Source organism: Rhinoderma darwinii, chromosome 2 (assembly GCF_050947455.1).
Source record: "Rhinoderma darwinii isolate aRhiDar2 chromosome 2, aRhiDar2.hap1, whole genome shotgun sequence".
Classification (NCBI taxonomy): Eukaryota; Metazoa; Chordata; class Amphibia; order Anura; family Rhinodermatidae; genus Rhinoderma; species Rhinoderma darwinii.
Genome location: NC_134688.1, coordinates 3645578 through 3657775, shown reverse-complemented (window position 1 = coordinate 3657775; position 12198 = coordinate 3645578). Strand labels below are relative to the sequence as shown.

The 12198-nt window shown below is 34.8% G+C and overlaps 1 protein-coding gene across 1 annotated transcript; it reads right to left on the bottom strand.

Annotated features, from left to right (window-relative positions):
- Window positions 1-946: 946 nt before the first annotated feature.
- Window positions 947-10882, bottom strand: LOC142740324 (erythroblast NAD(P)(+)--arginine ADP-ribosyltransferase-like). The gene is made up of 3 exons (XM_075849871.1): window positions 10826-10882; window positions 7833-8511; window positions 947-1149 (listed from the first exon to the last, which is right to left on the bottom strand). The coding sequence occupies exons 1-3, from the start codon at window positions 10880-10882 to the stop codon at window positions 947-949; spliced, it is 939 nt and encodes a 312-aa protein (XP_075705986.1).
- Window positions 10883-12198: the final 1316 nt, after the last annotated feature.

Below are 12198 nucleotides of genomic sequence, written 5' to 3'. Positions count from 1 at the left end.
TTTGGTTGTAATTAGTGCAGCGCTCACGGGAAGGTTTGTGTCAATGGACTATACCATAATGTGCAGCGTCACAGAATCATCCCTGACACTAAATATTGTTTTCTAGATCCAAAAACATAAATCGTCACCAAATTATATTCAGTCTCACAACATTGCAGTCAGTTTCACAATATTAATTTGTCATCCACAAAAAATTGCATTGAGTGTCACAGAATATTATTTTTTTTACGTAAATTTTATTTTGTGTCGTTGCCTCCTAGTCTAGACAGGGGGCGTCATTTTTACAACTTTATCAACAGTGATTCATCATACACCATTTATATATACTTTTGTAGAATTATCAAATAATTTATAGAATTCTATTTTATTAACAAAAATGATTGGATCCGGGAAAGGGAAGAGGAAAAAACATTTTGCTTTTCCTTTCTGGATCCAAAAAAACAAATTAAGAAAAAAAAAACAACACATTTTTTGGACTAATAACATAAAAATAGAAACATGGACCACAAATGCTCTAGAGTAAAATTGTATCTATTTTGTCATTACAAAATAAAAGATGTTGTTACCACCCAAAAAAAATTTTGTACACAAATTTTTTTTTTTCAAAAGGCATTTTGTATCAGCAGAAATTCATCGTCCATCCTGTAGTCAACCAAAGTCCTTCTCCCCAGTGTCAGACTGAGGTCCTTTTGAGAACATACTGCGTGCATGTGTCTGGGGCAGTCGGGAGGAATAGCTGTCGGCCGAATGAGCATGCGGTCACAGCTATCTAAAGTCTATGGCCAGCTTTTAGCCCACCAGAGAAGATGATTCCGAGGACCCACCTTCTATATACAGAACATCGGGATTTTTACTTTCATCACTTTGTTGTTACATTGTACACACAGGACGGATCATTATTACTGAATCGTCCCATGAGTAATAGACCCTAGTGGTGAGTGATCTCTCAATATGGCCCTTTGGAACCCATTAGTGTGTCAGAGCCTGGACCCCCGGAGGGTCCTCTGTAATCCGGTGGGCCAGCTCCACCCTGCTTCTCACTTATCTGGTAAAATGATAACATGTGTATGATAAATCTCTCACCTGCCGTCAATGTGTTGTTGTTATCTAGGTAACCAGAATTGCACACAGGAGTTTCTCTCTTTTTTTCTATAAGAAGACAAATAACAAAAGGAAATATTCAGAAAAAAAAATTTAAAAATCAAAAAGGAAATATTTTGCCCCTAAGAAAACAGCAGGTGACAAAATCATGATCCAAGTGTTCACAATGAAGCTAATAAGGGGCGCGGAGAATCTAAGTTATGAGGAAAGATTAATAGAATTAAACCTATTTAGCCTTGAGAAAAGACGACTAAGGGGGGACATGATTAACTTATATAAATATATTAATGGCGCATACAAAAAATATGGTGAAATCCTGTTCCATGTAAAACCCCCTCAAAAAACAAGGGGGCACTCCCTCCGTCTGGAGATAAAAAGGTTCAACCTGCAGAAGCGACAAGTCTTCTTTACTGTGAGAACGGTGAATCTATGGAATAGTCACCGCAGGAGCCGTCACAGCAGGGACAGGAGACACCGCAGGAGCCGTCACAGCAGGGACAGGAGATGCTGCAAAAAAGGCAAAGATCATTTCCTAGAACAAAAAAATATCAGCTCCTGTGTGTGGAAATTTTTACTTCCCTTTTACCAATTCTTGGTTGAACTTGATGGACATGTGTCTTTTTTCAGCCGTACAAACTATGTAACTATGTAACTATATGTACTATGTAACTATATGTAATATGTAACTATGTAACTATATGTAATATGTAACTATGTAACTATATAATATGTAACTATGTAAGTATATATAATATGTAACTATGTAACTATATGTAATATGTAACTATGTAACTATATGTAATATGTAACTATGTAACTATATGTAATATGTAACTATGTAACTATATGTAATATGTAACTATATGTAATATGTAACTATGTAACTATATGTAATATGTAACTATATGTAAAATGTAACTATGTAACTATATGTAATATGTAACTATGTAACTATATGTAATATGTAACTATGTAACTATATAGTATGTAACTATGTAAGTATATGTAATATGTAACTATGTAACTATATGTAATATGTAACTATATGTAATATGTAACTATGTAACTATATAATATGTAACTATGTAACTATATGTAATATGTAACTATGTAACTATGTAACTATGTATCTATATAACTATGTAACTATATGTAATATGTAACTATGTATCTATATAACTATGTAACTATGTAACTATATGTGATATGTAACTATATAACTATATGTAATATGTAACTATGTAACTATATGTAATATGTAACTATGTAACTATATGTAACTATGTAACTATATGTAATATGTAACTATGTAACTATGTAACAATATGTAACTATGTAACTATGTAACAATATGTAACTATGTAACTATATGTAATATGTAACTATGTACCTATATGTAATATGTAACTATATGTAATATGTAACTATGTAACTATATGTAATATGTAACTATATAATATGTAACTATATAACTATATGTAATATGTAACTATGTAACTATATAATATGTAACTATGTAACTATATGTAACTATATGTTATATGTAACTATATGTAATATGTAACTATGTAACTATATAATATGTAACTATGTAACTATATAATATGTAACTATGTAACTATATGTAACTATATGTTATATGTAACTATATGTAATATGTAACTATATAATATGTAACTATGTAACTATATGTAATATGTAACTATATAATATGTAACTTATGTAATATGTAACTATATGTAATATGTAACTATGTAACTATATGTAATATGTAACTATATGTAATATGTAACTATGTAACTATGTAATATGTAACTATATAACTATATGTAATATGTAACTATGTAACTATATGTAATATGTAACTATGTAACTATATAATATGTAACTATATAACTATATGTAATATGTAACTATGTAACTATATAATATGTAACTATGTAACTTTATGTAATATGTAACTATATATTAATATGTAACTATGTAACTATATAATATGTAACTATGTAACTTTATGTAATATGTAACTATATAACTATATGTAATATGTAACTATGTAACTATATGTAATATGTAACTATGTAACTATATGTAATATGTAACTATATGTAATATGTAACTATGTAACTATATGTAATATGTAACTATATGTAATATGTAACTATGTAACTATATGTAATATGTAACTTTGTAACTATATGTAATATGTAACTATGTAACTATATAGTATGTAACTATGTAAGTATATGTAATATGTAACTATGTAACTATATGTAATATGTAACTATATGTAATATGTAACTATATAATATGTAACTATATGTAATATGTAACTATGTAACTATGTATCTATATAACTATGTAACTATATGTAATATGTAATATAGAAAGGGCAAGAAACCACGGCGCCACTTGGTGTGGATCAAAGAAGGTGGAGGTGAGGAATAAAGATAATATATGCTCACCGTGAGGTTATGAAAGTTGAATGAAGGAGTCCACGAAATAGCTGCTGCCAGATCCGGGCCGGTTACCGAGGTGACCACTTGGGTATGATGAGTGCACGTGGAGAAAATTAGGATCTATGTTGGCGCTGCTGCGTGGTGAGGACAGGAGGAAATCCAGAGGCCGGGTGAACGTGAAAGTTGTATTGCTATGCAACGCGTTTCAACGCCGAACTGGCGTTTTCGTCAGGCATGGTGAACACAGAAAAAAAGAGACATGTATATATACACAGAAGAGGTCATCTGATTAGAGCCAGTTCAGACTGGGCAATTAGGCAAAAAAAACGCCAAAAACTCATGCAGGTCAGAGTTCAAGCGGTACAGTCCATTGCAATGACATTTCATAGTATTTAATCAATAAAACACAATAAAAACCATAAGAAAGATAAAAGGCGAGTTGTCACTATAGAGAACTCTTATTTTGTTCTTATATGAAAATGTCGGGGGATGGATAAAAACATTTTGTGTGAGGGACGGCAATATTTTGTTATTAAATGGTTAACTGATGACATCAGAAGGGAACAGGTGGTGAACAAGTAGTAGATGATTTGTTCTTAGTTTGTTTATTTATTTAGAGCGTGGGACGTTTGTGTATCTGAAATACAAGTGGTTACGTGTGAAGGTTGGATTTGTTACTGGTTGTCAAGGAGACCACCTACGTTACGGTGGCCGACGTGGTCCAAAGCAAGATGGAACGCACGGTGACCCGCAAAACGCCAGAGGACGCCGATCTATGCAGCAGGAGCAGTGGGAGATGAACAGAGAATGGGTTGCCGAGAAGAAGTAGGTAGATATAAATTGAATGTGAATGATGGGACTAAAATTAATGTTTTCATTGACGCAGTGTTCCATATGGTAGTTTGCTTTTATTTCTAGCTTTATTTTTGTTTTTATTAATTGGTTTAAGTCACTTAGAGCAAATGGAGTAGTTAGAGGGGTGAAGGTGGCATCGATGAATTTTGTTGGGGCAATGCCTGAATTAAAATGGTTGGTTTTGCTGTCTAGATGAAGTGTGCATAACATGTGGATTGACTCTTAGAGTTACTGCAAGGGGAGGGGACCCTATCAGAGATCGTTGGTGCATTAGGGTTCGGGCATGAAACCGCAGATGCAAAGGGGGGGGGGGGGTTTTGGTTACAGGGCGGGGATGGTGAATTGACTGGTTATTGATGGGAAATACGGGAGCAATTGTGTCAACCGGGTCCCGTAGTTACATATTTGGGCTGTTACACTGTGCTGTATTATGGATATTAGATATTAGGTATAAGTACGGATAGGGGCTGGTGGGATCCAGAGGTTTTCCGATGTTTGGGATTAGTTTGATAGTTAGTCTAGGGATGACTCTGTGATGTCGTTTAGACCCAATGGGTATAGTGTGTTCATTTTAAAAATCCAGAAGTTTTCTCTTTGTTTTAATTTGTTGGATCTATTTGGGACGTCGGGGTGAATGTATTCAATGGGTGTTATTGTAATTTTATTGGATTGACATTCGTGTGTCTGAGAGAAATGACGGGATACACTGTGTTTGAGATACCCAGTGTTAATATTGAAACGGTGATTATTGACTCGGGTTCTTAAGCATTGGGTGGTTCTACCAATGTACTGTAGTTGGCACGGGCATTCTAAAAGGTAAATGACATATGAGCTGCCACAGTTAAGGAGTGTTTGAATTGTGAAGGTCTCGTTGGTGACGGTGCATGAGTTTTTGGCGTTTTTTTTGCCTAATTGCCCAGTCTGAACTGGTTCTAATCAGATGACCTCTTCTGTGTATATATACATGTCTCTTTTTTTCTGTGTTCACCATGCCTGACGAAAACGCTAGTTCGGCGTTGAAACGCGTTGCATAGCAATAAAACTTTCACGTTCACCCGGCCTCTGGATTTCCTCCTGTCCTCACCACGCAGCAGCGCCAACATAGATCCTAATTTTTTCCACGTGCACTCATAATATGTAATATGTAACTATGTATCTATATAACTATGTAACTATGTAACTATATGTGATATGTAACTATATAACTATATGTAATATGTAACTATATGTAATATGTAACTATGTAACTATATGTAACTATGTAACTATATGTAATATGTAACTATGTAACAATATGTAACTATGTAACTATATGTAATATGTAACTATGTAACTATATGTAATATGTAACTATGTAACTATATAACTATATGTAATATGTAACTATGTAACTATATGTAACTATGTAACTATATGTAACTATGTAACTATATGTAACTATGTAACTATATGTAATATGTAACTATGTACCTATATGTAATATGTAACTATATGTAATATGTAACTATGTACCTATATGTAATATGTAACTATATGTAATATGTAACTATGTAACTATATGTAATATGTAACTATGTAACTATATGTAATATGTAACTATATGTTATATGTAACTATATGTAACTATGTAACTATATAATATGTAACTATGTAACTATATGTAATATGTAACTATGTAACTATATGTAATATGTAACTATATAATATGTAACTTATGTAATATGTAACTATATGTAATATGTAACTATATGTAATATGTAACTATGTAACTATATGTAATATGTAACTATGTAACTATATAATATGTAACTATATAACTATATGTAATATGTAACTATGTAACTATATAATATGTAACTATGTAACTTTATGTAATATGTAACTATATAACTATATGTAATATGTAACTATGTAGCTATATGTAATATGTAACTATGTAACTATATAATATGTAACTATGTAACTATATAATATGTAACTTTATGTAATATGTAACTATGTAACGTTATGTAATATGTAACTATATAACTATATATAATATGTAACTATGTAACTATATAATATGTAACTATGTAACTTTATGTAATATGTAACTATATGTAATATGTAACTATGTAACTATATAATATGTAACTATGTAACTTTATGTAATATGTAACTATATGTAATATGTAACTATGTAACTATATAATATGTAACTATGTAACGTTATGTAATATGTAACTATATGTAATATGTAACTATGTAACTATGTAATATGTAACTATGTAACTATATGTAATATGTAACTATGTAACTATATGTAATATGTAACTATGTAACTATATAATATGTAACTATGTAACTTTATGTAATATGTAACTATATGTAATATGTAAACTATGTAACTATGTAACTATATGTAATATGTAACATTGTAACAAACTTACGCAAAGTCTTGTACGGTAGATTGGATGTTGTATAATGCATTTGTAATAATAATAAGCTGCTTGTTTATAATGAACGGCTATCGGGAGTTTTTGCAAAATTTTTGGATGTTTGAGCGTATTCCAGCTGCAAATCGAGGCCCGAACAGGGATCTAAGGACTCAAACTAACGGCATTATAAGGAGCTCTGATCTGTTGGTTCCGGTCCTAAGAGCAAATGTTAGGCTCGGATTTGAAGCTGTACTTGAGGACCTGGACTGTTTTAACCTTCAGGACGCAGGAATTTTTGTAGTTTCGAGAGCGAAATTTTTTATTGGTACCATTGGAATATCTATAAGTCAGTGACTAACTTCAATTAATTGGGGGCGACAGCTTTTCCACCACTGTTTTTGTTTCGTTTTATTATTTACGCCGTTTGTGGCTCAGTAAAAATACAATTTTAACCTTTTTCTACGGGTCGCTCGGTTTAATGGCCATACATGAATAATTTTTCATTCTACTTTTGCACAATAAAAACATTTTTTATAGAAAAAATAATAATTATTTTTACATCGCGCATTCCTAGAGCCATGTTTTGTTTTGTTTTTTATCGACGCAGCTTCATGAGGCTTCTTGTCTGCGGGACAAGTTATATTTTTCAATTTCACCATTTTTGGGTACACATATCTCATTGATTAATTTTTATAAAATCTTAGAGGGGGTTAATGGGAAAAAAACAGCAATTCCGCCATTGATTTTTGGATTTGACCGTGCTGTATGAATAACGGTTTAACTTTACTATACGCATCATCTATGTCTTAGGTACGTGTGAGAAGATACATGTGGGTGACGTCTATGATCTCTGATCATTGATTTCCAGAAGGAAGGTGCCTCCATAGTTTTTCTTCTCACAGGTATCGATGACATCAGAAGATCTTTTTGACTGGATTTCCAGCCAGGTGACAGAACCTTAAAACGACCTGTGACATCATAATGATGACATCACACTCACCTCCGAAGTATGCACAGTTGAAGTAGCTGCACAGCTGACCGGTGCTTTGCAGGGTGTAAGTGCTTCCACTTTTTTTTATGTTGCTAAATTTTTCTGCAACTGGAATTAAGATTTCTTGTTCCTCGAAAGCTGATAGATCGGCAATGTCTACACCGAAGCAGGTTGTGAGGATGAAGAAAGGATCCATTCCAAAACTTTCAGCAATATCTATATTTAGAGATGACGATGTAAACTGCCCAAATCGGAGTTCTGAAGCCACTTGTATGTTTCCCATTCTACTGCCCCTGTAGGTGTTGAAGCGCTTAGCACAGCCCTTCGTCAGCACCTGTAATGCTCGGGTCAGGTAGAAATGAAGAGCCTTAAAGTGGAATTTGGTCATATAATAATCTCGGGACTGTCCAGCGATAGAGACGTTACCGTTCAGCTGCTTGTAGATGGGGTACGGCTTTTCCATCGTGTATAAAACCACCGCCACCCCATATTCATCCTTAAAGGATTCAGGGAGCTTCAACTTGCCTCTGCTCCAGTTTTCGGTTGCTTTTATCCACATTTCATCAAACTGTTTGTTAGCTCTTTCTGCTGCCAGAATTTTGGGCATTTCACGTTCCATTTTGTCTTCACAACAGATATATTGATCATCAAAAGCATCGGGCATCATATCCAGGGCCTGACAACACAGCTGGAAGAGAAAATGTTGAGGATATGACATCTATGCTTTTGGTTTTGTTGAGGAGTAACCAGCCTATTGGTGGATCCAGTGCAAAAATGTCACAAGTGCCCCCTTCCCTCCGACTACAGCTGAAATAATGTGGTGCACAAAACATAAAAGCAAACAAACCTAGCACCTTATGAAGCGAGCTGCAGTGCTCATGCAGCAGGAGGGTCCGACCAGTCTAGACCCTCCAGACGCCTATAAAGACCTTCTTTTTTTTAATATATATATAGTGTATATAGGCGGTTATATATTGGATTTGATTTGCACGCAAATCAGATCCAATATATAAGACCGTCGTCTGGAACTTATAACTCCTGATCCCGGGTTCTGACCCCAAACAGCAGCAGGACATCATGGGGTGCGACAGGGTCTGGAAAAGAAAGGACCTGGGAGCGAGGAGCGATAAGCAAATAGCGCAATCTTCTTTGGGGTTTTGTTTTTTTGTTTTGCTCTAGAGGGGTCTGATTAATTTAGGGGATACTGCAAGCATTATAATAATAATAATAATAATAATAATAATAATAATAATAATGTAATAATAATAATAATAATAATAATAATAATAATGTAATAATAATAATAATAATAATAATAATAATAATAATAATAATAATATAATAAGAAAAATAATAATAATAATGTAATAATAATAATAATAATAATAATAATAATAATAATGTAATAATAATAATAATAATAATAATAATAATAATGTAATAATAATAATAATAATAATAATAATAATAATAATAATAATAATATAATAAGAAAAATATTAATAATAATGTAATAATAATAATAATAATAATAATAATAATGTAATAATAATAGTAATAATAATAATAATAATAATAATAATAATATAATAATAATAGTAATAATAATAATAATAATAATATAATAAGAAAAATAATAATAATAATGTAATAATAATAATAATAATAATAATAATAATATAATAATAATAGTACTAATAATAATAATAATAATAATAATATAATAATAATAGTAATAATAATAATAATAATAATATAATAAGAAAAATAATAAAAGTAATAATATAATAATAATAATAACAATAATAATAATAATAATAAAAGTAATAATAATATTAGTTCTAACCTACTATGTTATATTCTACGGCAGGGACATATAAACTAGTTGCCCTCGGGCCCAAGTCTCCTGCGCCACATAAGAATACGCCAGTATTGTACATGGCACATGGCAGGTGGTACAGATTCTGCCCTGGGACCTAGTTACACCTCTGATTTACTGTATTAGTGTGAGTCAATGTCCCACATTGCAGCATCCGGATTGACATTGTCTGGCGTTGTTCTGTTTACAATACGTGCCGGCTGTTGGGTGGTTTCCTGAGTAAACTCTGATATCCCTCTGTAATCACATCATTGAAGATAAAGCAATCCTTTCACTTTCTATAGTTTTGGCTCCAGGTTTACTTCACACAATCCCGCCATTTATTCAGAACATGTGACTGTGATCATAAAGGAGATTTCCCACGTGTAGACTGTGGAGGTCGGACCACATGTATCTCCACCGAGGTGACCATGCATGATGTGAGAGTCCTCCAGACAGAAGAGCTCAGAGAGATTTAATATTTTGTTTCACATGATCATGCCTGGATCCCACTGTATACAATGTATCCGCCGTTACATCTACTCGATACATTGTTAGTCTCCATGGACGGAATACCAGGTCGATGTGGACAGAAGCGCACTATGAATGATCCAGATTTACACTATTGGCCTTCACCATGGACAAAGAACTTAATGGTTTTATTACCCAGATGATCATCTGATGATGAGGATGATGATGAAAAGCCGAGATCTAAACAATGTCATCTTATTTTCCAGTGCTGGCTACAACAGATCACTGGACATATGTTTGCATAGAGTTCACTGTCAGACTGGGGTCCCTTGGACCCAAAGAGATGATTCGGAGAGCACCCCCCTCCCTCAGCCACCATAATCTTTGTTGTTATCACTGTCTACACTGGACAATAAATAAGATGTAATAGATTATTATTGAATCATCCCATAAGTAATAAACCCTAGTGGTGAGTGATGGCTCCAATGTCACCTCCACATGGTGTTGTCTCCGGCTGAACCATTGGGACCCATTATTGAGTCAGAGCCCCCAGTGGATCTCCTGCTACTTAGGGTGGGCCAGTCTGACCCTGTTAACCATGCATTTCGTTGGGTCACAAGACTGAATAAGAACATGGTGCTTGAGGACCCCCAATTGCTTACTGGATGGTTACCTGTGTTGAGTAGAAGAGGTGGACAACACACACGACTGCCGCAAATTCTATCATCATCTTGACCTGTGAAGAGATTTAGGAAACTTATGAAACCCCATATCTCCGTATAGTACCCTATTGGCTTCCAGCTATCATTTAGTCAATAACCAGTTAAAAAAAAATGAATTCACCCTTTCACTGCCAAGGACATAAATAATACTTCATGGCTAGAAACCATTGCCGTGGCTGGAGCTGAGATATCAGAGTAAAGGCCAGAAACTTAAAGGGGTTGTCCAGGCACGGACAACTGATAACCTATTCACAGGACAGGTCATCACTCATCAGTATATGATCAGTGGGGGTCCAGTGGGGGTCCAACACCCGGACTCCGCACTGATTAGCTGCTCTGGCTGCCTCCGGGGACCAGATGTTATGAAGGGTATGCCGTATTCCGAGCCAGGAGCAGATGGCTCCGACTAGTGCATAGCGGCCGTGCCGCAGAACAGCAACTCTGCTCCTATTCACTTGAATACTGCAGCTCGGCCGTTATTCTGGACCGGAGCCATCAGCTTCTAGCATAGACATCCGGTGCCCGGAGGAAGCCGGAGCAGCTGATCGGTGTGGAGGTCCTGGTGTCGAAACCCCACCGATCATATACTGATGACCTATCCGGTGGATAGCTCATCAGTTGTCCGTGCCTGGACATCCCCTTTAACTTTCAAATGACACCAAACCATTATCATATATAATATTCGGGGAGTATCTCCCATTAAACCCTCAGGAGTTGATGCCTTTTATTGGCTAACTGAAAGATGATGACACGTAGAAGCTTCCAGACCCCTCAAGTCTCTTCATCAGAAATCAGGTTCAATATAAAATCTAAAGAGTCACAAATTTATACACGAATGGGGAAACATCCAGTGCGATAAATGAGATAAAAGATATAAAGCAAAACCATCAACACGAGGAGGGGAGGAAATAGTGAGGGAGTAAATCAGTGGAGCCGTTCATAGATAAATGTAAAAGTTTTATTGTCCTCTGAGATCTGCTCCATGGATGTGAGACCCCCACATGGTCTGAGGGGATCAATGACATCACTCCATGCAACACCTTCAGTCTCTTCTCAGGGGTTCAGAGGCAGTGTTCCCTATAAGGTGCGCGGCTGCGCGGCCACGCACCTTCTGCAGTCCGCCCGCTCACTCATTTTTAAGGCCCGTGCACTGTCATGGGCGGCGGATGCAGTGGAGTCGTTAGCACAGGAGGGGGCCTCGGTGATAGCGACAGCCACATTCACTTGTATTTGCGTCCTCAGGACTCAGATACAAATGAATACTATAGGCTGCACGTTAGGCCTGTAGCCTATAAGGGGCTGGGAAATCTCCCTGCACAGGCCG

What these genes read in the sequence shown, in the direction of transcription:
- LOC142740324 (XM_075849871.1), bottom strand. Translation starts at nt 10,882, where the DNA reads ATGATGATAGAATTTGCGGCAGTCGTGTGTGTTGTCCACCTCTTCTAC. An exon ending in ACCTCTTCTACTCAACACAG is followed by an intron (nt 8,512 to 10,825) that starts GTAACCATCCAG and finishes TTTCTCTTCCAG; the next exon opens with CTGTGTTGTCAGGCCCTGGA. An exon ending in CAACTGTGCATACTTCGGAG is followed by an intron (nt 1,150 to 7,832) that starts GTGAGTGTGATG and finishes GTCTTCTTATAG; the next exon opens with AAAAAAAGAGAGAAACTCCT.